General features: G+C 25.0%; 2 protein-coding genes across 3 annotated transcripts; one reads left to right on the top strand and one right to left on the bottom strand.

Annotated features, from left to right (window-relative positions):
* Positions 1–3,517: 3,517 nt before the first annotated feature.
* Positions 3,518–10,870, top strand: LOC112596651 (uncharacterized protein DDB_G0284459-like). 2 transcript variants are annotated; one of them, XM_025342407.1, is made up of 15 exons: positions 3,518–3,771; positions 7,071–7,256; positions 7,327–7,372; positions 7,702–7,907; positions 7,987–8,077; positions 8,151–8,239; positions 8,359–8,495; positions 8,560–8,743; positions 8,810–9,006; positions 9,071–9,230; positions 9,292–9,375; positions 9,448–9,540; positions 9,601–9,695; positions 9,770–9,918; positions 10,719–10,870. In XM_025342407.1, the coding sequence occupies exons 2-15, from the start codon at positions 7,089–7,091 to the stop codon at positions 10,775–10,777; spliced, it is 1,758 nt and encodes a 585-aa protein (XP_025198192.1). In that variant the 5' UTR covers positions 3,518–3,771; positions 7,071–7,088; the 3' UTR covers positions 10,778–10,870. The 2 variants fall into 2 exon arrangements, with proteins under 2 accessions (XP_025198192.1, XP_025198193.1); XM_025342408.1 differs by lacking the exon at positions 3,518–3,771 and adding an exon at positions 4,284–4,303.
* Positions 10,793–23,691, bottom strand: LOC112596661 (pickpocket protein 19-like). The gene is made up of 10 exons (XM_025342422.1): positions 23,594–23,691; positions 21,708–21,911; positions 20,578–20,740; positions 20,306–20,448; positions 17,051–17,204; positions 15,750–16,044; positions 14,727–14,780; positions 12,340–12,475; positions 11,923–12,041; positions 10,793–11,303 (listed from the first exon to the last, which is right to left on the bottom strand). Exons 1-10 carry the CDS (start codon positions 23,689–23,691, stop codon positions 11,068–11,070), a joined length of 1,602 nt encoding a protein of 533 aa, XP_025198207.1. The 3' UTR covers positions 10,793–11,067.
* Between the last annotated feature and the right edge of the window lie 1,419 nt (positions 23,692–25,110).

The following is a 25,110-nucleotide window of genomic DNA, read 5'->3' as shown; positions in this document are numbered from 1 at the left end:
TTGTATCTAATTAGTCTTAAAAATTATTCATATGCCAATTATATATGTTCATAGATACCTAATTTAAACAGCAAATTTTTTTAAAATAATTTTGGTAATTTATTTGTCTTCAATATTTTAATGAAAAACAAGCAGCATTATTAGTTTCATCTAGTAATATATTTTTCTCCATTTTGATTAAAATAGGTACTTCACTATAGAAAATAAGCTTTCACTGTGTTGATGCAAAAATTTAGTTCATTTATAAAAAAATATTTTTTTCAAAGTAAAAAAATTCATGTCTGGAAACAGCTAGTGAGTTCTAAATTGTTTTTAAAATTGATGATCATAATTTTTAGAAATAATAAATAATTTTCTTCGCTGTTTTTTTTTTTTTATTTACAAAACGTAATATATATATTTTTAATTATAAAATGAATTTTAAGAAATACCTATACAAACTACTAAATACAACTAGTAGATATTTACTTCTTATAAATATTTGTATTATTTAATTGTATAAAAAGATATATGTTATGCATTTTTGTAAATCTGAATAGTTTATTTAAATTAATCTAAGTTTGATACATTATAGAGTTAAGTATCAATAATATGGCGAAAAAAACTAAGAAGAGATGGAACATTTTATTAATTAATAAAATTATGAAGTGAAGATTGAATGATACTATTTATATGTTATCAATCAGTGGCAAATACAGGAGGGGCCCCAGAGGCCTCCCCAGACCTCTTCAAAAGTTTTTTTATTTACACAAATTTGTGTAAATTTTTTTTCAATTTGTCAGAATAAAATATTATTGGAATGTCTATTGAGTCCAGTTCATTCAAGTATTTCCACAAACAAGAACCTATTTCAATTGCACCTTTATTTGCTTGTTCCTCATTTCAAACAAAACAATAACCATCTCTTGAAGAAATCTCATAAATAGTAAAATTGTATATACCTAATTTTCTTTTATAGTAAAACATGTTAACATCTCCACATGGGGTCTGTAATACCGCTTGTAAATCATAACAACATACTTTAAACATTCCTTCTCTTCCTTTAGCAGAATCTTTATACTTTTCTTCTCTACATTGTTCTTTAGCCAAGATGTGTGCATTATAATTTACACGACTTGTCTCTTTTTCTTCTGTGGTCTTATTTTCCCAACCCACACATATTGTGCATTGATCTTTTATTGGTTAAAAAAAATCCAATGTTGCGCTGATGATTAAATACATCATAATAAATATGTTGAAGTACATATTCTTTCCTATTTTGTTTTTTATTTATCACATACAATTTTTACATAGTACTCACTGATAAATGACCATCAATGTACTCTCTGAGTTTGTGCTCTTAAGTAGTGTGATGAGATTCTAGAAAAAGAATCAATATGTATTTATTAATACATCAAGTTTTAATTCATCTGAAATTTTTTTTTGATTATAATGTTTTCCTTGGCTTGGAGTCTTAAGTATCCCTTCACTGGTTAAACCACTAATATTGTTTCTGATCATTTTATCACTAATAATAAGTGTAGCCTCAAACATTTTTTTACATACTCTTTCTTGTATAGTACTATCACAAATATTTAAAGAGTAGGCCAAATTGTTTTTTATCCTTTTAGAATTAGCTGTCTTCATTGAATATAAGGTAGTAACCACTTTAGTATGCCTGACTAAATTCTCTTTGCCTATTTTTGTCATCCATTGCCCAAAACTATTTTTTAATATTTTCTCTTTGTTCTACAATTAATTTTGAATTACAACCAAAGCGATAATTTTTACATGGAGGTTTTAATACTTTTGGACTTACAATGGTCAATGATCCCAGATGCATTAACATATTGTTCACCTTTATTTTTGGCTAGTGCTTTCACATTTCTTTTCCACAAATGTGAATTTCTAGTACACTTTCTAGTTGGTTTTTTTGTTTTCTTAGTTTCCATTGGCTGGCAGTCACTTACAGTTGTTTGCACCGTTTCATTTTGAACTTCAAATTCTCCCATATTATTTGAAATGGAAATAATATAAGTTACAGTCGATTATTTATTACATGATAGTAAACAGAGTTAAAAATAAATAAATATATTTAAACAGATTAGAGGTTTTTTGATATATATGTATATATCTAAATTATATTATTTTTTTAATATATATTTATATATTATGCTAGTATTCACACATACTTATAATTTATTTAATGTTTGATTTTTTATTCTCGTATTTTAATAATAAAAAAAAAAATCTCTAATTTCAGAATAAAATGAAACAAAAAAGTATCCGCGAATGTACAATAGATAAACTAGAATTTCAATTAGAAGAAAACAAGAAATTAGAATACAAGGGAGAAATGCTTACATTAGAAAAAATTAAATTAATTAATCGTAAAATTAGGAACATATTTAGAAAAAAATATTTTAATTTAAAAGAAATAGAAAAATTAAAAGCTGAGAAAAAAAAATTTATTTGAATTCAATTTCTTTTTGTGTACTTCTTTTGACTATAATAGATGGTTAGACGGAGCAATAAGCTATTTAAAAAATTAGAATTTAGCATATTCATAATTATTATAGTAAATAGTTCTTATTATATTAACTGATTTTTCTAAATGTTATAAAGTTTTTTATTATTATAATTATTATATTAAAAATAATATATATATATATATATATATATATATATATTTGATAAGACTTAATAAATATTTTATTCATATTATGATTTTAAATTCAACAAAAAAAAAAAAAAAAAACAAATTTAATTTTATACCTATTTAAAAACTTTTATCAAAATACATAATGATACGAACAAAATTTTTGAAATGAACCTAAGACAAATAAAAATACTGATTAAAATTAACGATGAATACATATGTTACTGGCAAAGTAGACTTTTGGGCAATGTGAACATTGACCAGTCTATGTATACTTAGCCCACTGTTTTTGGACAATACATTAAAATATTATTTTGACCGTGCAGGGTTATACTTTCATCGGTTCAAGTATACTTTGCCTGTAGTAAATTAGACATTGTAACTATCAACTATAATATTATGAAACCATTGTCTGTTAGTATTTCAAATACCTATATTAGTAAGAGACACGAGGTACCAAAAAAAATTGTATTTAATTTATCTTATATTCCACTATACGTTAATGTGTAAATAATTTTATTATATTATAATATATTGTATATTAATAAAAATTTATGTTTATGAACTTATTTAAAATATAATGTTTTTGAGTTCGTTACAAGCCTGGGCAATGTATAATTTTGCCTACATTGCCCATCATAATCTAAGTATAAGATCTATGAGTGCATCTGTCGTCACTCGTTAGCCGTACCTAATCAACCACGGAATACCGCCACGGGAATGTAAAGGTACCACGTCGACGTCGGCTATGATAACACAAATAATAAACAAGCAATAATCAGCTCGTCGGCGGCCGACTACTTCTTGTCGTTCGAGCGCTAGCGCGCTCTCGATGTGATAAGCGATCTTCGCCAGAGTTGGTGGTCATTTGCTGATAAAACGACGACTACTATGACACTACGCGAGCTGTCAGTTTCCTAGGCGTAAGCGTTAATGTTAAAGGACCACTAGAGTATTTATTATCAATATTGTCATTATCGAGCGTCGGTTCGTTTTTGAACCGTCTCCGTCTTTCGCTGTTCTCATAAAATATCATAGTCGTCAAGAACCTCAGTCGCGTGTGCTTGTTACGAACTGCGTTCCAAGACGATGACGCGGCCCAGAACCGTGCAGACGAGTTGCCTGTGATTCCGGTGAGTTGGTCTTAAGCGTATCACGTCTTTCGTTAGACCGAAGATTTTTGGCCGACGACAACAATCGGTAACGTCCGAAGCGGTGGCGGTCGAGACTATTTTTGTACTATTTTTGCCATTCGCTGCTCCCCGCCCTTTGGTCCCACGCACGAAAAATTTCACACACGCTGATGTCGCATTCGCGAAATTTCAAATCGCGTTTAAATTTAAAATAAAATGTACCTGCAGGCGTTGTTAGACCCAGTTGAACTTGACCCTATTGCATTGACATTTGTCCAGATTTGATAAACTTTATAGTTTTTGTTGCCAGGACGGTACCGTGTTGTTTTCCAACAAACACTGGCAGAGCGTCATTCTGTGTATTATTACCTGTTAAATACTTTTATCTACTCCACAATTTTTTTTTTGATAATGCTATTTGTTTAAATTTCTATTAATCTAAACAACTCATATTTATCTATGCAAAGAATAGAACATTTATTATTGTTCTAAACTTTTAAAAGGAAACTTCAGATGTGTATAAAGCAATAAAGTAAGTGTAGTATATTATTTGAAAATTCTTTCTTGCGTTTAAAAAAAATATAAACAATCTCCATCAATTAGATTGGAATGAATAGTTTTTCCGTTAACTTAATAGTTATTTTTTAGATAATAGGTTTAATCATTCATCAATTCAATACATAATAGATTTATTTTTATTGAAACCATAATAGGTAATATTGTGTTTACTTAATTATAAGTATATTTAATATATATAAAATGTATTATCTACTCATGCACTTAACATGTTTGATAAGCTAATTTTTGTATGTTATGGACACCATTTAGTAATACTTTCCTATAAGTACACATTTTAAAATGTACTAATAATTATTCATAATTTATTATCTAGGTATTTCAATTTTATATTGTTATATGATTTGTGATACTTATATTATATCTAAATTATTTATACATTTTTTCCATAGTTAAAAAATCTTAGTTTGTTTAAACATTTTAAATTTTTATGAATATTGATAATAATTAATTTTAGAATATAATATAAAATTTTTTTATTAAATACCTAACTAACTTTCAGTTAATAATTGTTCTATTTAAATTTTACTAATATTCTTTACTTTTTCCTCATAGTAATAACATTTTTAAATAATTTTATCTAAAATTTCTTTCTAACTAATGAGTATTTAGTTTTCCATAAGTAACAAGAACATTTATTTTGATTAGAAGTTATTAAGTTTTAAATTAAAATAAAAAAATAAATATTAGATATATGAATTATTATGAATGAAAGATTATGTACTTAGTAAGACTCCAGTTGTAATATGATAATGTATTAACTTATAAATAATAAAAATTTTTTTTTTATTCCATGTACTAAAATAATATTTTATATGTAGATTTTTTCAATTATTGGGCAATGATTGAAATTTGTAGTTTATATAGATGTATATTCCTTTTTGACCACTAAGAAAAAACTTCCAAACCTGTAAAGTTTTTACTACCAATTATCATATTTAAATTCTAATTTTTCTAATTTGTAGTTAATTATGTATAGGTAGTTTTTAGTTACTGAAATTTTTTTTAAGCAAATGATAGATATTATTGATTTAGTTGTTAAGTGTAAAAATATTAAATTGTTTTCAATTGAGTTATACTCACTTGGTTTATGTTTATTTGACATACATAATTTACATTTTACACATTATTTTATTTTCTAAAAAATAATTGAGTAAAGTAGGTAATTAAATTAGTTATAGATATAGACAATATAGTATTTGGTTGAACATTACAACTATGCTATATATGTAGTATATATGTTCATATAAATGTAATTGTCATGTTAATTAAATTTATTGCAATATTTAGGTTGAATTCATAATTAATTTATTCATATTTTGAAGAAGCATACATTAGAGAACATGTAATTCAGTAAAAAATACACCCATAAAAATTAATATAGAGGAATAGGAAGTAAAAGTTACATTTTAAAGTAAATAATACTAATTAATAATATTTTTTTTAATGAAATATTTAGTTAATAGGATTATTTATTTGTTTTTTCTGTGTTTAGTGTAACAGAAATAATAATAATGAGTTACTAAATGTGTTAGTTATACCATTCCAAGGTTTCCTGTTTCACGTCAATTAACTTTGTTTTAGTTCAAAATAAATAAGAAAATATTAATAATGTAATTTAATAACTAACAGTTTAACCATAAATCACTCACAAATAAATTGTATGGGTTATTTTTTCTATGTTTAAATTGCATACTATTATTTATTTTTAATTTTCTCTTAATATAAAATATATAAGTAGATTTTATTAATTATGTAAATGCTCTAAAAACTGAAACACATTTAATGAAGTAACTGGACTCTAGATATACTTAAAAAATATTTAAGTTTGCATAGTTATACATTTTTTTAAGGGCTGCTATTCAAATGTTATGACTTAATTAATATCATAAAACACATGGAATTATAACAGCATCACATTTTTAATTTTTTTGTCAAATGAAAACATATTTAGAAATTTTGGTAGCCTTTCCATAATAAGTGTACCTAGTTTTATTTATTTGTTAAATTAATAGAAATTAAACAGTAAATAATTATAAAATATATAGAAAAGTAGGTATTGGATATTAAGAAAGTTAAAGGAAATAACTATTTAATAGTTTAAACAAATTATACATTTATCAAAATAAACTTGTTGATTCAAAAAATTTAATAGATTAATAACTATTTACACATTTTGTACAAACATTTTACTAAGATTGTTAGTAATTTATTACTGTCTACCTTTATACTAGGTATTTTCATTATTATTATAATTTTTAATGTATAATAATAATTGAACTAGACGGACTCAAGTACATTTTTCTATAATTATTATTAATTGTTTACTAATTATTACCATAATCATAATAATTCTTTGCCTAATGTTCAAACAGTTTTGATTTAGAATTTATACAAATAGATTAATGATAGGAATATATTTAGAAATATAAATATTTTGAAAAGTAGTTGAGGAGTATATTGCACATAGTGGCATACCACTATGAATTCATTATTGTTTACCTAGATCTAATTTAACTAAAAAACACTTACTAGATTTTTAACTTGTGACATGTAAAAATAATAAGTATAATATTGGCGATAATATTTTAGATCATTTATTTTTCCATACATTCTAATTAAATAATTATATATTTTAATTTTAAACATAACAGTGTTATTAGAAAGAAATATATAATATCAATGTTAAGTCATATTATTGAAGTTAATAATACCTTTTATAGATTTTATAAACAAAAAATATGAATTCTGATTATAAGTGGAGAGAGCAAACAATACAAGCATCATCAAGACTGAATGGGCAAAACGCAAGAGATTCTGGTGAAAATGAATCTAATATTAATAACTTTGTTCGTAAACATCAACGTAATCTATCATTACCCGTCAACAGTGTTTTTCAGTCAACAACGGTAATGTATTATTGTATTTTATAAACTACTAAAATATATACTTTAAATTGATTCAAAATTTTAATTTTAGACAAAAGGTGATACTGTGTCTATAACTACAATGTCTAATTCTAAAGGTGAGTTTATATCAATAAATGTGTTAGTTAAACTATAAAGATACATTTTTATTCTGTATACATATTTATTTGATGACATTTAAAATTGTATTTTTTTAAATGTATTGAAATTCAGATGAAAAAAAAATGTTAAGACTATAGAATATTTTGTTTATTAAAAATATAAAATTACTAAAAAGTTGATAATTATCTGTGAACTCAGATATTTAAATGTAATTTTAATATAAAAATTTGATTAATATTTATTTGTTTTTATCATTAAAACATTTAAGGACTTTAAACAATTAATAGAATATAATTTTATTTTTTATTTTTTTTTGTTTCTATAGACAATGGAATATCTTATTCTAGTCCAGACCATAAAAATTACCTAGAATCCAATGACTGTGATGATTCCTCTTCCAATAGCGATACTGGTAGTACAGGTACCTACATTATTGAGAGAAATGATACATCTAAAGATAATAAATCTAAACAATCATCAGATTGTGACGATATTGTTGATGATTTTAAGAAATCAAATTCAATGGTTAAGGTAATTTAATTATTTTTAATATAAATATAACTTTTGATTTATAAATTAAGTTTAATTAAATTTATAATTCATTTTTTAGAAACTACGGTCTAGTTGGGTCAATGAATGGCATTCAAAATTGAATCAAAACAAATCAACTCTTTCAAGCCCAATGCCTTTATTAAAATCAGGTAAGAGGGCTGTTTAAATTTAATTAAATTGGTCTAAATAATAATTTATAAAAATATTTTTTTTTTTTCTTAGACATTAAACCTAATTCATCAAGTTTAATGAAACATACAAGGAAATCAAATATTCCGTTGCCAAATGCATCTAGTATAAAAGACTTAAGTGTATGGTTTGTTAGAATAATTGGAATGAATATATTTAAACTTATAATTTATACTTTCGTGTCAATATATAATATGTTATTAAACAATGACAAGTATTTCATAATATCTAATTATTGTAGGAAAATAGTACTAAAAGTATTGGCAGTGATGACGACACCAGATTACTTTTAAAAGATGCTGAGAATTGTGTATCTATGCTAGAAGCTAAAGTTGAAAAAACTAGTCACACTGCTATTCAATATAATCGAACTTTTAAGTATGATCCATTATTTTCTTTTATGTAAATTTTCAATTTTTAACAAAGCATTAAATTATTTTAGCTTGCGTCGTGATAGATTTACAAAGTTGCAACAAGATACAAATAAAAAAAGTGTTGACTCCAAGACTGCCAATGATAAATCTAACTTATACAAGCCTTCCAGCCAAAATTTAAGTTCATCTTTGTCAAGAGTCGACTGTGGACGTTATAGTTTAAGAACATCGAGAGTACCTCAACCAAATTCAGTATGCAGAATTATATTTATTTAGAAAACATAGAATTAAAAAAAAAAACATTTTTTATTATTTTAGTCACCATTGTTATCTGCTCGTAAAAATTTATCATCAAAAAAAAAATGGAACTCGAGTATACTTTGCAACAAAGTTCAAACTCCAAATAAAGAAACTGAATTGGAAAATTGGAAGCGACGTAAAAATTATGACCCATTAAAAGCAGCCGCACAAGGAAAGAAAAAAGATCATCAAAAACCTTTATCATCTTCCAAAGAGTTAGTTATATATTTATTTAGTAATTTGTGTTGACATTTTTCTCATAATTAATTTCAAATATAGAAAAAGTGTTGAAAATTCTGGTAATCCGGTATTGAGGTCAGCATCTTTTCACGGCCGAGATGGATTTTCTCAAGAGGATGATAGTGATGGTTGGGAACAAAAGAGTTTACATTTCTATGATCATATTGATGATTGGCATAAATTACCACAGCCACCTGCTGTAAGTATATTTTATTTGATTTTTTATTCAACTTTATATGTGATGGTTAATTTTTATGTAGACATCCAGAGATCATTCACCACCATCCAAGAATGAAAATCTTTCTTCATCAGCAAATTCATCGCTGGCCATGTTGCCTACTCTGGTTAGTTAATAATATTTTGTAAACATTTTTAAAAGTATTAAAATATTTTATTGTATTTTATGTTAATATAAGATGTCGGCACATAATGGTTCACCTACGTTTTTGCATAAATCATTGTCTGCATTTAATAGTTCTACAAGCTCTTCTCTTGATGTCAGTTCAATGGTAAAAAATAACTCAACATTTATATAAATATTGGTGTTTACATTGTATTTAAATTTTCAGCCAGATGCTTTATTTGATGATAAAGATGCGTTGGATATGGTTCAATTATCGTATAAAGCCAAAAAACGTGGTATTGAACTTATGAAGAGAATAAGGTTTGTAATGCATAGATCAATAATATTATGGTTAAAACATTTAAAATAATATTAGCGTCGATTATTTTTTTTAGACAAGAGTTACCAGAATATGATGATATAATACTTACCAGGGGTATTGCAAGTATAGATATAATGAACGATTCGTTACATATTCCAATGAAATCATGGGGTATGTCAGTCTCGGCAACTAATATTAACTGTGTCGATAATATATTCAGAAGTAAGAATTAATCAAGTTAAATAAAAATATATATCTAAGCTAGAATAAGAGTATTAGCAAGTAGTAGACTTTTTATGTTATTTAAGCATTCTTATTGGTAATACTTGAGTACTACGAATAATAGTTGTGCACACATGAACTAGTGACTATCGCTGAGTGAAGACAGACAAAAATATTTTATCCATAGATATTTTAACATAGATATTTTCATATCTATGTTATTTTTTATATTCTGGCATAGGACAATATGCATGATTCTATTCATTTTATTACATGATCCATTTAACAAATTACATCTTTATAAATTCATCAAATTTTGTGTTAATAATTATTAATATCAAGTTAATAAACTATTTTATTATTTTATTTCAAATTTAAATGAAAAAGTATACATTATTATGAAAACAAATTAAGTATTAGGTTAGAGTGTAGATTAAAATAAACAATGCTAAAATTCTCAAATGTAACATATTTATTCAATTTTTGTTCTATTAAAAAAAAAAAACAAAATACATCCATAGATATGTAGTATTCAATTTATGTGTGAAATATAAGTAGTATAAACTAATTGAATGTGATTAAAATGATAAAATATTATAATATTACATGAAAATAAGTTTCTTAAATTTTAATAACTTTATAAATCAATTGATATACTCGATTTAGAAATTATTTTAATGATGAAATAATTAAGAGGATCAGTTTTAGAGATTTATTTTTAATATATAATAAAATATTGTTGAATAAAATCATCTAATTTTTACTATTATAACTTTTTTCTTTTATTATTTGATTTTTAGTACTTGAAAATGTTTTATTCAGAGACAATGATAGCAAAGAAAATAATTCAGACAACTAATCTCCAAATATATTGTTAAAGTTAAGTTATTGTTTTTGTTTTTTTTTTTTTTACATTATGATGTTATATAACTGCAATGCCAAATTTACCGTGTGATAAAATACAATAGTGTTATATTATATTTTAAAATAATTGATATTAGTTTTAATTTATGTGTTAAACAATACTTATATTAAAAATTTAAATCATCAGTATTATAATGCTATGTATACATGCAAAAACCGGCGATGTTTCTTTTGTATTTTTAAGTATATAAATATACAAAGTAAGTATGTCACCTATTGTGTTGCTTAATATTTGATTTCTGGTAATGTGATATTTGATGGCTTATACAGAGGTTTGCAAAAATGGTATATATTACGATGGTGGCGATATAAGATAATTTGCCGTTCGTGTTTTGAAGGTGTATCGACTTTGGTATGTCTATGTTTAAGTATAAATAATGATTTATAGATAACGTAAATGAGCTCCACCACACTGACTAAACTGCAACCAAGAAATAGACTTGCCATCCCGCCAAATGTCACTAATAAAATGCAAAACATGAATTTAATATTAATTTTTGGACAAAATATCTTAATGTTAGCGCATAGAATTTTGCAATATAGGTTACTCACTACTATATATAATTGTATAATAATACTTATAGATCAAACAGCAATAATTAGAGATTGTAAATTAATAAACTAAATTTAAATTACTTAATTGATTTAAGCCTTAGATTTAATAATACATGGTTTACACCAGTGGTCTCCAACCTAGGGGGCGTATACACATCGCTGGGGAGGCGCAATCAGTCATCACAAAGAAAAATGTTTATTTATCAAATTTTATTATGTTTAAAATTCCACTATAATACTATATTATTTACAATTATTTATATTTTATAATAATTACTATCATCAATAAAAAAGTAGTCTTTCCGAATATTATATAGTTTATTTGTAAATTGTAAAGTAAACAAAAAAATTATAATTTTTTCAATTTATAGGTAGAGGGGGCGAGATTTTTGAAAATCTACAAAGGGGGCATAGAATAAATAAGGTTGGGAACCACTGGTTTACACACTGCATGGCTATGTTAAAATAATTTACTATAAAGTATAAACTACAATTTTATAGAATTATGAAATTGGTTAAGCTTACCTAATAAATCCTGTGTAGTGTACTTCATGGATCTCAGGTAACTGATGGCAAATCTTTCTTTGTAGTGTACCTCTATGTGTGTATAAGCCGGTGGAAATTTTGTATAAGCCATGAAGTCCCTAAAAGAAAAATTATGATTTATACGCAGTAGTATTATAAAAATATATTCATATAGATATTAATATTTTTTCCTGTATTTTTTTGTGTCAAACAAATTGAAATAAATCTACTATTCCTTATCACCAAGACCAAACAGTAAATCTGCCAATATCAATGGTGGATTTGATTTAAATTTGAAATTGATACATGGTAGATAGTGTTGCCTTCAAATTATAAACACAGAGTCTACGTTGCAACAACTTACTCATATATATTGCTTACCTTGGCACATGGCTACCGATTTAGGTATAAACTTACTTTGCATAGTTACGAATTTCTGTCGTGTATCCTATGAACGAACACGGGTGTGGGCAACTACAGTTCATAAAATCCTGTGCACTCTGTTTAAGAAATCCAAATTCTTCTTCTGATATTCGAGCATTGTATTGAAGCACTGTAAAATGCGATCAACAGCTGTTAAGTTTGTTTAATGATTTATGAATTATGGTGTAAATTAGTAAGTTACCTACTAATAAAAAAATGATTGTTTTTACGGTTTCAAGTAATTGTTTATTTGAACAATATAGAAATGTCGTGTATGACGTTATTTAAACTTTGTTAATATAAAATATTTATTTTTAATGTTATATTAAGTTTTATATTTGACGTTCACTTAAGCAATAAATATACTTATCTAAAGGTTTTTCAATGATTTATGTCTGTCATCGCTTTTTTAAGCATTACAATTGTTTTAATGGTTTCTGGCAACAGATTAGATGGAGTTGGTACTTTGGGAGTAAAAAGTAAAATATTATTAGTACATTACTATTCGTAAATAGTAAACAATATGAAAAAACTAAAAAAAATATATAGAAAAACTGGAATATTAACGTAATACCTATCATTTTTGAAAAAATCATTTTTGTTAGCAACTTTTTTAAGTACTCATCTAAGTTAAATCCAGTGATCTATTATAAGTAGAGCAAAGACTTTTATGCACTTGCATATTTTTCTTGTTAATTTTATTGTATACTTAGTTTATTTAGTACATACTTCACAACATTTATGATAAAATACTATAAGTTTTTAATGCATATTTTAAGTTTTTCTTGCATACTTCGATAGTTTATCGAAAATTAAGCATTTCTGTAAATATTTTTCACAAATCAAGGTCAAAAATGATATTGAATAAGTATATTTAATTAATTAAAGTGAGATTATTAAAATGAACTAAAATAAGTAGATAAAATATCTAAAGAAAAAATGTAATATGAGTGTGTAATTTTTTTTAGAACATATTTAATTACATAATTTAATATTTGATGCAAATGTGCATATTTTTAAATACATATTTGATTATTTTTTCGTACATAAAATTCCTTTCTCGAGTCACATTCATTTTTTATGGTTATTTAAAAATGACATTTTTATGACATTGAATATTCATCCGTATAATAGGTAATCATTTTTTCTCAAATGGATTTTGTTTTTTGTTGTTATTTAAAGCGAATAACTGTAGATAGGCACTTAAAATTTTCACCAAACGTTTATATTATCATTTTTATTACACAGTTTAATTTTCAATATATGTTGACTCTTTTTGGGCTATCTAAAGGCTTGAGAATAAAATAGATTTTTTTCATAATTAACGATAATTTTAGTCCAACGATAAATAAAATTATTGAAAATTGAATTTAAGATCTCACATAATTTGTTTTAATAGGCACAATATTTTATATTCACATTTTTACAAAATCGTTAAAATTGTGACAATTTTCAAACTACAAGTATTTTATTGAATTACTCGTGATTAATAGATTCTTTAAGGCTAAAATTTGAAGATCAAATATTTCTCTTAATTAGTTCATGCTGAAACTAAAAGGCCTAAAAATTATACATGTAAATTATTTATTTTTTTTAAGATATTTCAAGTTTAAATGTTGACGAAATAAAATTACATATTTTAACGATGAATAACGATTATTTTATAATTCAAAAATAAATTTAATATTTGTTGGGACGCAAAACTTTTACGTACCTATATTATAAAATTATAGGTATTTTAAAAATATGTAGATCAATTATTTTAAGATATTGTTTATTTATGCTATGAACCTATATTTTATATTATTTTATGATAAAGTGTTATCCACAAAAAAGTTAATAAAAATAATATATTATGTTATAAATATAATATAAATTATTTTAATTATTAAATACTAATAATATAACAAATGCAATATTTTTGCAAAAATGAAATCAACCTACCATAATATCATTAGTAAAATAAATTACTTTAATAGCTTTATCAAAAAATATATTATGAAATTTACTTAGTGATATAGACTAACAGATCGTCTCCGCTCAGAAATATTTTTCGTATCTTATAATGTATTACTGAATTCAAATTTAAAAATTCAATCACAGTGACCTACTCGACATCTAATGTACAACTGAACAGTACCCAATTGCCTACTATTTTTTGTTTAAGTAAATATTAATTTAATTAATTTTTTTTTTAATTTTATTGTTTTAACGTATCTACTCCAGGCACCCAGCTATGGTTTTTATTCTGTAGGTACTTATTAATAATAAGTTTTTAAATTCTTATTTATAAACAATATAATTTGTGTTTACCTAACTCGTTATTCGTTAATCATAAATCATTAGATAATATAACTTATAAGTATAAAGTATGTAGATACCTTTGACTTTGCTGAGACATTGTATGTCTTTAATTCCACATTGTTGCTGGCTCTCTATAACCACAGAAATAAAAATGTTTAGTCCAGTCACATTACTTCAGTTTTTTAATTGTCGGTATCAAAATATTTACTGGCCATTTTAAAATCATAATCAAATCACAATAGTTTAGTTAGTATATATTTATATTTAAGGCTAGGAGTTTTTAATTGTATACTTATTTGTATTTAATAATCCAAGAAATTGACAGTTAAGATAGCAATAATATATTTAGAGTTGTAATACATTTTAAAACAAAAAAAAAAAGTGCATAACCTACCTAGTTTTGCACATAGATACTCGTATGAAAAAATACATTTTACGGAAAAATCTGAGTTAAATAAATTATTTTGATGTGATTGATAAGAAATATTTTAGAAATTTAGCTATGGATCGTTAGTTAGAGACACTAGAAATATTACCTTCTATCTTGATTTAAAATTTAAAAAATCCCTAGGGGTAAAGGATATGATGTATTTTAGATGGCTTATAAAGTGTAGTTTGGGTAACAAAATTATAAAATATATTGAAGTAAGTAGGCACATCGTATATTTTGGAGGGAAATAATTTACGATAATACAACTTACAAGATATATTGTCATTTGGGTGAAAGCGAAAAGATAAACAGACGTTCGATAAAAGCTTAAAATTAACGTTTAGACTTGTTTGAAATGTCCAAATTATTATATTATACACATAGGCGTCCCCAGACATTTTTCTAGGGGGCAAAATAATTTAAAAAATAAATGAAGATTTTTTTTATAAATTTCATTTATAATACATTATTATGTTTCATCATTATTACATTAAATTATTAGGTATAATAAAGATAACAAAATTAAATTTCTGGGGGAGGGCAAGTGCCCCGTCTTGCCCCCTCCCCGGGGACGCCTATGATTATGCATATTATATGTTTATCCAGTAAAATATAATATTACGTCATAATAAACCAAATCTATTACTTTAGGTATTCAATCAACGCATACCATCCATATTAAAGTAGTACGGAGTGCAATTGCACATTTTATAAGTACTCATTAGCCGGCATTCGCTGTAACAGTTGTCCTCGGCGTTGCTCCTTGACGACGGGAAGTTCTTCGTTTTTGTTGTTTTCGTCTCGTAAAAGAAACATTTACGGTCTTTTTCGCTGAGACGATGTAACGATTCGTCTGCCCGTATGTGACTTACGCTCACCGATATCCTTGACGATTGATTCAATTCGCTGTACACCTTGTAGCTGCTTGAAATGTCTGGGAAGTCCTCGGGCGTGTGTATCATTATCTACATATAAATCGATATCTAAGTCAATTGCCATTAAAATTAAAAAACTTTTAAAAAAACAATTTATAAAATTTACAAAAAAAAAAAAAAAATCAAACATAAAGGGGGTCAATTAATCTCGGGTGAAGTTCATAAAATATTAAATATGTTTTCTTTTCGTACTTCTAACTTTACTACTTATTTGATGCAAACAAAAAGTATAAGTACACGCTTTTTAGTTTTTAGCAAAAAATATCACTCGTCGATTATTGATGCAATTCACGTACTTATGCGTAAAAATTTAAAATTTAAAATATTTGTCTATTTTTTTTTCACTTTAATCGTACAATAGCACTATTTGGTAATAAACTGGATGTCTACAACGTACAAATGCACACGTCAAAGTATAGAATTTTTTTATTCTTGCAATAGGAGCTATATTATAATATGTTGGCTACACTAAACTAAATAATTTAATTGTATAACCAGTTAAAGAATTTAAAATTCTGTACACATTTTTGGAGGAAACCCGATTTTATGTGTTTAAATTAATATATTTTATAAGTCGAGTATCGTAAAATCGAGTGTCGAATGTAGCCGACAGTGTTAGTTTTTGTATAATAGATAGAAAGGCATTACAAAAAACAATTTTGTTCCAGTCTAATATTATTTGAATAAAATTACAAGTACGGAACTTTTTAATCATGTTTTTGATTTTACATGCGAAGCTGCTAATTATTATCCATCTCAATTAATTTTTACTAATAACTTATAATTTAAAGAGCGAAGAAATATTTAACGGTTGTATTATTTTAGTATCACTTATAAATTATAATTATTATAAATCAATTGTATAACCATGTGTGGAGGATATTATCATACATTTCTTCAAAAGTTTATACTTCAAACTTCCATTTAAAGAGAAAGTTTAACTTTGGAGGGAATTGGTGTCATTATATGCATAAAAGAATATAATATTTTGCCTATTGTCATGACCCCGAGTTTCGATAAAACAACGATGCCGTACGTTGTATCCTTTGAATCGCTTGTCGTTCGGAAAGTATTCAGTGATCAAACTTTTCATAATCAACTCGAGACCGGTCATCATGCCCGCAACGTTGTTTTTGAGAGGTATCAACTTGCCGTTTGGTTTGGCGATTGGTGGGTTGATTTCGCTGTCACTGAAAACAACAAAACGATCATAAATACTATAGACATTTTATATACAGTAATAAATTTAGTTCTTAAAATAAATATTTAAAAAATACACATCAATTTAACTATTATTTTTTATGAAAATCTGAATTAAAAATAGATTTCAAGTATAGCGTAGGTATACATCATATTACATAGGTCGGTACTATTAACTAAAAAATGATCAAAATAATTTAATTAAATAAAAATAAAACAAATATGTCTGAAATATTGTCTACTTAACATTGTATTTCTTGAATAACTCATGAGTATTTTTCAAAATAAAAATATTTTGGGCTTTTTATATGATATAATGTACTTATGTCTTTAAGTATTTAAACATAAAAAATTGTTTAAGTTGATTTAATTTTTATATAATTTTAGCATCTTTTACATTTCCAAATTGTAGAAGCGAACTTGTTTATTTAGATATGTATATATTTTTTTTTATAACGAAAAGGCTAGGTTATTTTGACGAAATTCGAAAAATACTTTTTATGGTATACATACACATATGTACCTTTACGTCACGTATCTGATCAGCTTTTTTTTTTTGGTGTGAAGGAGAGGGTTAGTTGGTGTCGTTGGTGATGATATGATAATGGGAATATACATGTTACGATCCAAGTTAAAAAGTTGGTCATTATATATAATGTATGGAATATTTGAGCAAAATAAATAATAAAAATGTATTTTCTATAATATAGATTAGTCATATTAAAATTTAAAACTAGTGCTGGTTAACTTCAATAACACATGAAATAATGTATATATAATTTATAACACATAAAAAACATTTAAATTTATTTAAGTACTTATTAATATGAACAGTGTTGAGACTTATCTTGATAAATAGTTGTAAGTTCTCTAAATAATTATATAAAATAAAAATAAATTACTAATTTAGATAAATTCGTCTGTATAAATAAAAGTAAAGTACAAATGGTTATTGGTGATGATGAATAAATTGATTGTATAAATAACTTATATTTGACGATATTCAAATAACTCTAGTAAAATTTTTTTAAACATAGATAGTAGTATTATATTATATTATTACTTATTAACCTTTTTCGCTAGTGGCTCATATATTGGAAATTTCATTATTATATGGTGTTGGTGACGCTGAAGCCGCCTTAATTAAAAAATTAATATTAGTAGAACTAGTAGGAGTAACTGATTCTACGGTTACATGTACAGCTTTAATGTTTGTAAGTTACGTATGTATTTTATGAATGACTTTAAAAAAAAGTTACTCTTATAAATAAATATACCTTAAAGTCCCCGTGTAATAGTAGTATACCTATAGTAATGTTCAATAAAATTATAAGCTATATAGATGTATTTTAATTTATAATTAATTATAAATTACAAGTTATCATACGTATCTACTTTTTATATTTCCATCCATTGAAAATACTTACCAGTCACCGTGTATTCTAAGTACTTACAACTATAGTAGGTAATCAAATTTTTATCAACATTTTTCATAGTATTTTATTTGTCGATTTCTGTGCTAAATTCTAATATAAATTGATTATATACAGTAGGTATAATTTTAGTATTTTCATTCTAAAATGCTCATTAGTTGTTGATGCCAAAAAAAAAGTATGCCTATACTATTTATGGCGGCTGGATGTTGGCAAATTATTATACAATATACATTTAGAATTATGTCAAATGGAAATTCGGAAACATTAATAGTCAGCCAATAATATCATGTAAAAAAAAATATGAATTCAACTTTGCCTAGAGGCTAATATTATAATAAAATTAATATTAATTACCTACTTGTTAAGTTGTTTTTATCAGTTTCTAAAGACTTTTTTTTTTTTACTTTTGTGTTAATTTTCTATTTATATAATAATCGTGTTAAAGTACTTACTGTTAATATAGTTTTAATTTATTGAATACACGTGCATTGTGAATATGTATATTGTTTAGCTTAGCCACAATAAAGAACAACAGTGTTATATCATTTGTACCCATTGTCTTTTAAAAGAACTATTGGTATCAATAAATTTTAACTAATTTTTTAATTTAATTTAAGCTTTTGGAAGTTAAGTAAAAAAAATGAAATTAAACCGAATTAACGAAAATAAAACTTTCCAAACTTCGAACTTAAGTAAGAGAATAAAAGTCCAGAATCCTATATAAACAGTTATAAAATAATCATCACACATATATTAATTTTGTATTATTATGCACTAATAACAGTCATGATAATAACTAATGAATATTATAATATGACTAAATTGTTTATGAAAAATTATTTATTTATATTTTCACTGAATGCCGTAGGTATATATGTCTAGAACAGAGAAACTTTTATTCTTCTAAAATCACTTATCTGTGTAATTTAAACAGAAACTCAACTCTATCTCTGCCTCATTAAAATTTGTTGTCACATATATTTTAATTTGTGTATTATTTTACCTACTTTTATTTTATATGTTAATGTTATCCATTTGTAATTTAATCTTTTTAATATAATTTAATGGCCACTGTTGCCGCAGGATTATTTGAATACTCGTAAATAAAAAACAGCTTTTTTACCTGTAGAATTTTATGTAATATGTAGTTTAAATACTTAATAAATATATTATTTACGTATAATACCAACATTACATGTAAAATATTCTACATCTGTACTTATATTTATCAATGCATACTTATATTACCTACTGAATATTCTATTCGTATTTATTAAGGTAGTGACCTTAATAAATACGAATAGACATATAATATGATAATTAGTACTAAAAATAGTACTATATATTACAGACTTGATGCTAAATTAATCACCCAGTTTAATGAAAAATTTCTAAACTGAATAATTTTTTTTAAATTCTTTACGGACATTTTATTTTTACAAATATTTCATGATTGTGTTGCATTACATATTAATTATACTAGAAATATAAATAACATATTGAACTAAGAGTACTACTACCTATATATACACATAGTAATATAGTATTATCTCATTAATATATTGACAAATCACTCGTATCAAAGGAATAACAGGTGAATAAATAAGACAGAATAATAAGTCCGATAAATTATGACGTTATTATTTAATATTTACTTTGTCGTCCTTTCCGACGTTTTGCTGTTGAATGAATAACAAAATCCTTCTTCAGTTCTTTGCAGTCGTAATATATCTGAACAATTGAAACCGGTGCCTCTCCAGTAACACGCATCAAATACCTCGTCAATGGTGGGCATAAGCTAAAACGCATTGCGACATGGTTGATATAACTTAACTATAATAATTAATAATAGTAGATAATGGTATTAAATTTATAATTGCGAACTATATTATAATATAATATTAATATAACTACGTATAAGTATTACTTTCAACATGAGATCGGAGATATTTTCTGATGGGAAATCGGTCAGAACAGGGTTAGTTTTAACGAAGTTTTTAAGATCTTTATAGTGTGGATATTGTAAAATTTCCATAATGTACAGCGAGTTTTCGTATTTTTTTTTCAATTCTGGTTCATTTTCGTATTTACTAAAAACAAACCACGCAAGTGATACAGTGTAGTAATTACTATATTTTAATAGTATATATAAAGTTTATATTATAGACATGGTGTATAATTAAATCTATGTTCTTATAGAAATATAAATGTATTAATTATTATTTGCAGAATTGTATTTACAGAATATTGCGTTTAAAAGTTATAGCTGATCATATGCCTTAACATATTTTTCATTTTTGTTTATAGTTTTTCCTTATTATTTTAAAAAGTACTGAACAATTTTAATTTTGACTTTTTAGTAGGTATGTAGAAATAATAACTAGATTCCTTCATAGTTGATCAGAACATTTTTCTATTAGAAACAGTCGAATAGGTGCAAATGGACGAAGTTGTTTGGACATTAAAAAAAAAAAAAAATGTTTAATCAATAAAAATATTAATAGTAGAAATCAAAATACAATATAAATTGATTTTGTCTAAGTCATGCTGACTATAAACTTAATCATTTTTTAATAAGTACATATTAAGATATTAAATGGAATAAGTTTTAAAATCGTTACGTTAGAATATACTTTAAAATTTTTTCTTTTTAAATTATGTAACTTAGTTAAGTGTTATTTGATTTTTTAGTTTATTAACGCCTAGCCTTAACTTACAAATCGTATAATATACGAGCATAAATAAAGTAATCCTTTTAGGTTCGTGTTTCGTGTAAGAATTTAACATTCCTGCTTTGTATATTTATATGCTCATAAATCAGTAACCATAGTATTTATTAATTAATATTTTTAGCAGAATATATATTATATATGTACGTTGATACTAAAATAAATAAATTACATGAATAGAACAAACATCATAAAATAATTTATACATACTTATAAAACAAATTTTATTTTGAAATTTATAATTAGTTTATGTCAGTAACGTGTGTTAAAGTAGTGAGATACCTGTAAGCCTCTTGGTTACTATATCGATAATAAATTTAATTCATACCTTAAAAATAATCTTTTAGCCTTCGAATAAAGGATTTTGTTTATGGAACAAATTGTTACTGCCGGAAAATCGATTTTGCTTAGCGGAAATCGAGGATTGTCCACTACGATTTGCATGGACGAATACGAGAAACTTTTCCATGAAGCGTACAGATGCACAAGTATAGTGACACTAGCGACTGCCATTAACACTGCCCACAATAATCTATTAAAAAATATTATAAATAAAACAAAAAAATTGTTAATAATGTTTAAATTAATAAAAAAAAATTTTCGTTATTAATTTATAACTCAGATCAATAATTTTTTACTAAAATTAATTTTCTTAACGTTTTTAGACTTCCTTGTATAAATAAATATATTTTAATAGGATGATGACACTATTGGATACTTATCTCATTATGATATGTAGAATCTGTTTCATATAAGAAAAAACACAAGTAACATAAATGTTATGGGTTGTGATCCATAATATCATTTTAATTTTACTGGTTAACACAATTTTATAATAGTTTAAATATAATAATAGTTATTAAATCATACTTCTGAAAATTGTTATATTTGGCATAAGTATATATACACCATACATCTTACCTATTAACTTAGATATTATTGGACTATTGGTTATAGATAGTAGATACTATATAACGTCCAAATTATATGCAAAATAAAATATCATATTTAAAATGGTAATGACTTGATTAATTTGAATTTGTATGAAATTCATTAGTTTGCTAAACCGTTCATAGCTCTACTTTGTAGTACAATTATAATATATAAGTTTTTCCTGAAATTTTTTTACTCAACGCGTCTTTTGATGATAAAAAATTTTTTACCAGCCCTTTAATATGAAAATGATTTTTTTTGAAATGTATGACAACGTTATTTTAATTGCTAATCATTTGTTCAAAAAAAGAACACATTTTTAAAATATGCAATGACAAATTAATTTATTGTATGTGTGTAATATTAGTATATAAATCGTAAATAAAATTGATGTTATCCTAATGAGATCAACGTGCCTGCATTGATAGTAATTACTAATTTGCAATAATAATTAGTTTAAAAATATAATATAACTACGTACAACTACGTTACAATGAAGCGGCTGCTGAAGAAAAATTCAGATTAAAAAAATTCACATAGAAACAGTCAATGCCTGCGTTCATAATACTACAATGTCCTCTAAATTGAGATTGTAACTTTGATAGTTCTATCGACCTCAAGAAGGCAATATTGCCTACTTGGGAACGCTGATATATAAAGTTTAATTTTAGTACTTTAACCCCTCTACCCTCTTGTGGTCCTGCATCAATTCTTAATTCTTAAAATGTATCAGAATATATACGAGTAGCTTTTAAGGTTAGTATTATGTATATTATTGGCTTGGTAATAAAATTTAAATAATAATAATAATAAAAGAAACATATTAAATTTAAATAAATAAATAACCAAGTTAAATATTAAATATATATAATCGATAGCGATTGATTTCAAAAATTCTACCTTAAAATTACGTATCACACGATTTTAGCAGATGTAATTTATTTTGAGTAAAAAATATATATCCTCATTAAACGGAGTAAGAATGTCATTAAGTAAAAAAATACTCAATGAAGTATGCCGATCACCGATTATGAATATCATAGTGTCTATGACATAGACTACAAAATAACCACCCTGACAGTTCTTTTTTATTTTCATACACAGTTAAAATATCTAGATATGTATTAATCGACTATGATATAGGTATGTTAAACTCAATACATATTATAATATTATAATAAATGTGTATGTATATAATATACTACACCTCGTATAGTCGTTTAATTATGTGAATTGACTGAAATAATAGTTCGGACGAAAATCGTAGTTCTTAGTTCTTACCTTTCCCAGGAAGTTGCTTCCTTGTGGACGACGTACCGGAGGCCATGCAAAGAACTCTTTTCGCAATAGTCGGTCCAGAACGTTTTTACAGACTTCATGGCGATAAAATGAAATAATAAATCGTTGGTATGAAACGATGTATCGATAAACTGTATATTTTATAATAATTCGAATCTATACATTATTAATTATGGATAGGTGTAAGTGTGTAACTACTAGTGAATAAAAATATCACCACTGGACGCGGACCACTATATCAAAAATGAAATAATGGCGTTCAATATATCACTCACAGGTCAAATCCGTAGTATACTAAATTTATTATTAGTTTATATTTTTATTTACAAACTATGTTAGACATTTTAAAAAGAAATATAATTTATGATATCAAAATCAAACATGAGTAGATATATGACTATTGTATTAAATTATTATTACTTGTACCGATTTTTTCAATGATGGTCGATTTTAATCTAATGAAATGGAGGCGTACCCTTATATTATACAAATAATTTCGCAATCCTACATGTAGGTGTTTTTACGTTCGAATCTGATATAACTATTCCTTTCAGTACAATAAATCGTTTTTATGGATCAGATTTGCATTTGTTTGACATTTTGTTTACAATCATAGTATCTGTATATTTTTAATGTTGTTAAACTCTAAATGGAAAAAGACAATTTTTCAATAAATATCGAATTAATAATTTATTAGGTACTTTTATTACATCAATATTTGTTCTATTTTATATTTTATTAATAAAAAGTAATGAATACCTTGTAGCTAGTGTAATATAATATGTTAACATAGTTATATAACCTACAAGAGGTTTAAACATTTTTCATTTGTCAATATACGCTCATTTATTTATATAGTTTTATTGTTTACACACTTGTCAATCATTCAACTATATAGATATTTTTCGTCTTATCATCGAAATTTATCAATTATAAGTTATTATTCACATAAATTGCACGATTTACATTCAATACATATCTTTTTATACATATTAAGCGAACGGAGTAGTTGATGCTCAAGTATGTGGTAAAATATTATATAGTTGAGTCAAAATATTATTGTTCTCTTGAAGACTTAACTCTTTAGCATATTTTCTTCGAAGAAAAAAACAATTCTTATATCTTTAAAAAAATGGTTGCAGAATTATACAATAGGTACTTTTTACCAAACAAATATTTATATGATTTTTGTTAGGCACAATTTTTTGATTGGCCCCTATTTGCACCAATGGGTATTGGGTAGTACCTATCATATTATTGAAGTATTAATATTGTTGCAACCCATTGTACTGTTGTAAGACTATGAAGTAAGGTTGTATTTAATAATTAAAAGTGTCGAAGGTGACATGTTTTTTGTATAAAAATTTTCTTCTTAGGAAAAACTTTCATATTCTAATAATTATATGCTAATCGTAGTGGTAAAAATAAAAATAGTTGACATTTTTTTTTATGTAATTTACAAAAAAAATTAAAATATTAATCTAAATAAATCTGGTATA

Source organism: Melanaphis sacchari, unplaced genomic scaffold (genome assembly GCF_002803265.2).
Source record: "Melanaphis sacchari strain LSU unplaced genomic scaffold, SCAv2.0 Contig330_pilon_pilon, whole genome shotgun sequence".
Lineage (NCBI taxonomy): Eukaryota > Metazoa > Arthropoda > Insecta > Hemiptera > Aphididae > Melanaphis > Melanaphis sacchari.
The sequence above is the reverse complement of the archived record's forward strand: the minus strand, read 5'-3'. Positions and strand labels throughout refer to the sequence as shown.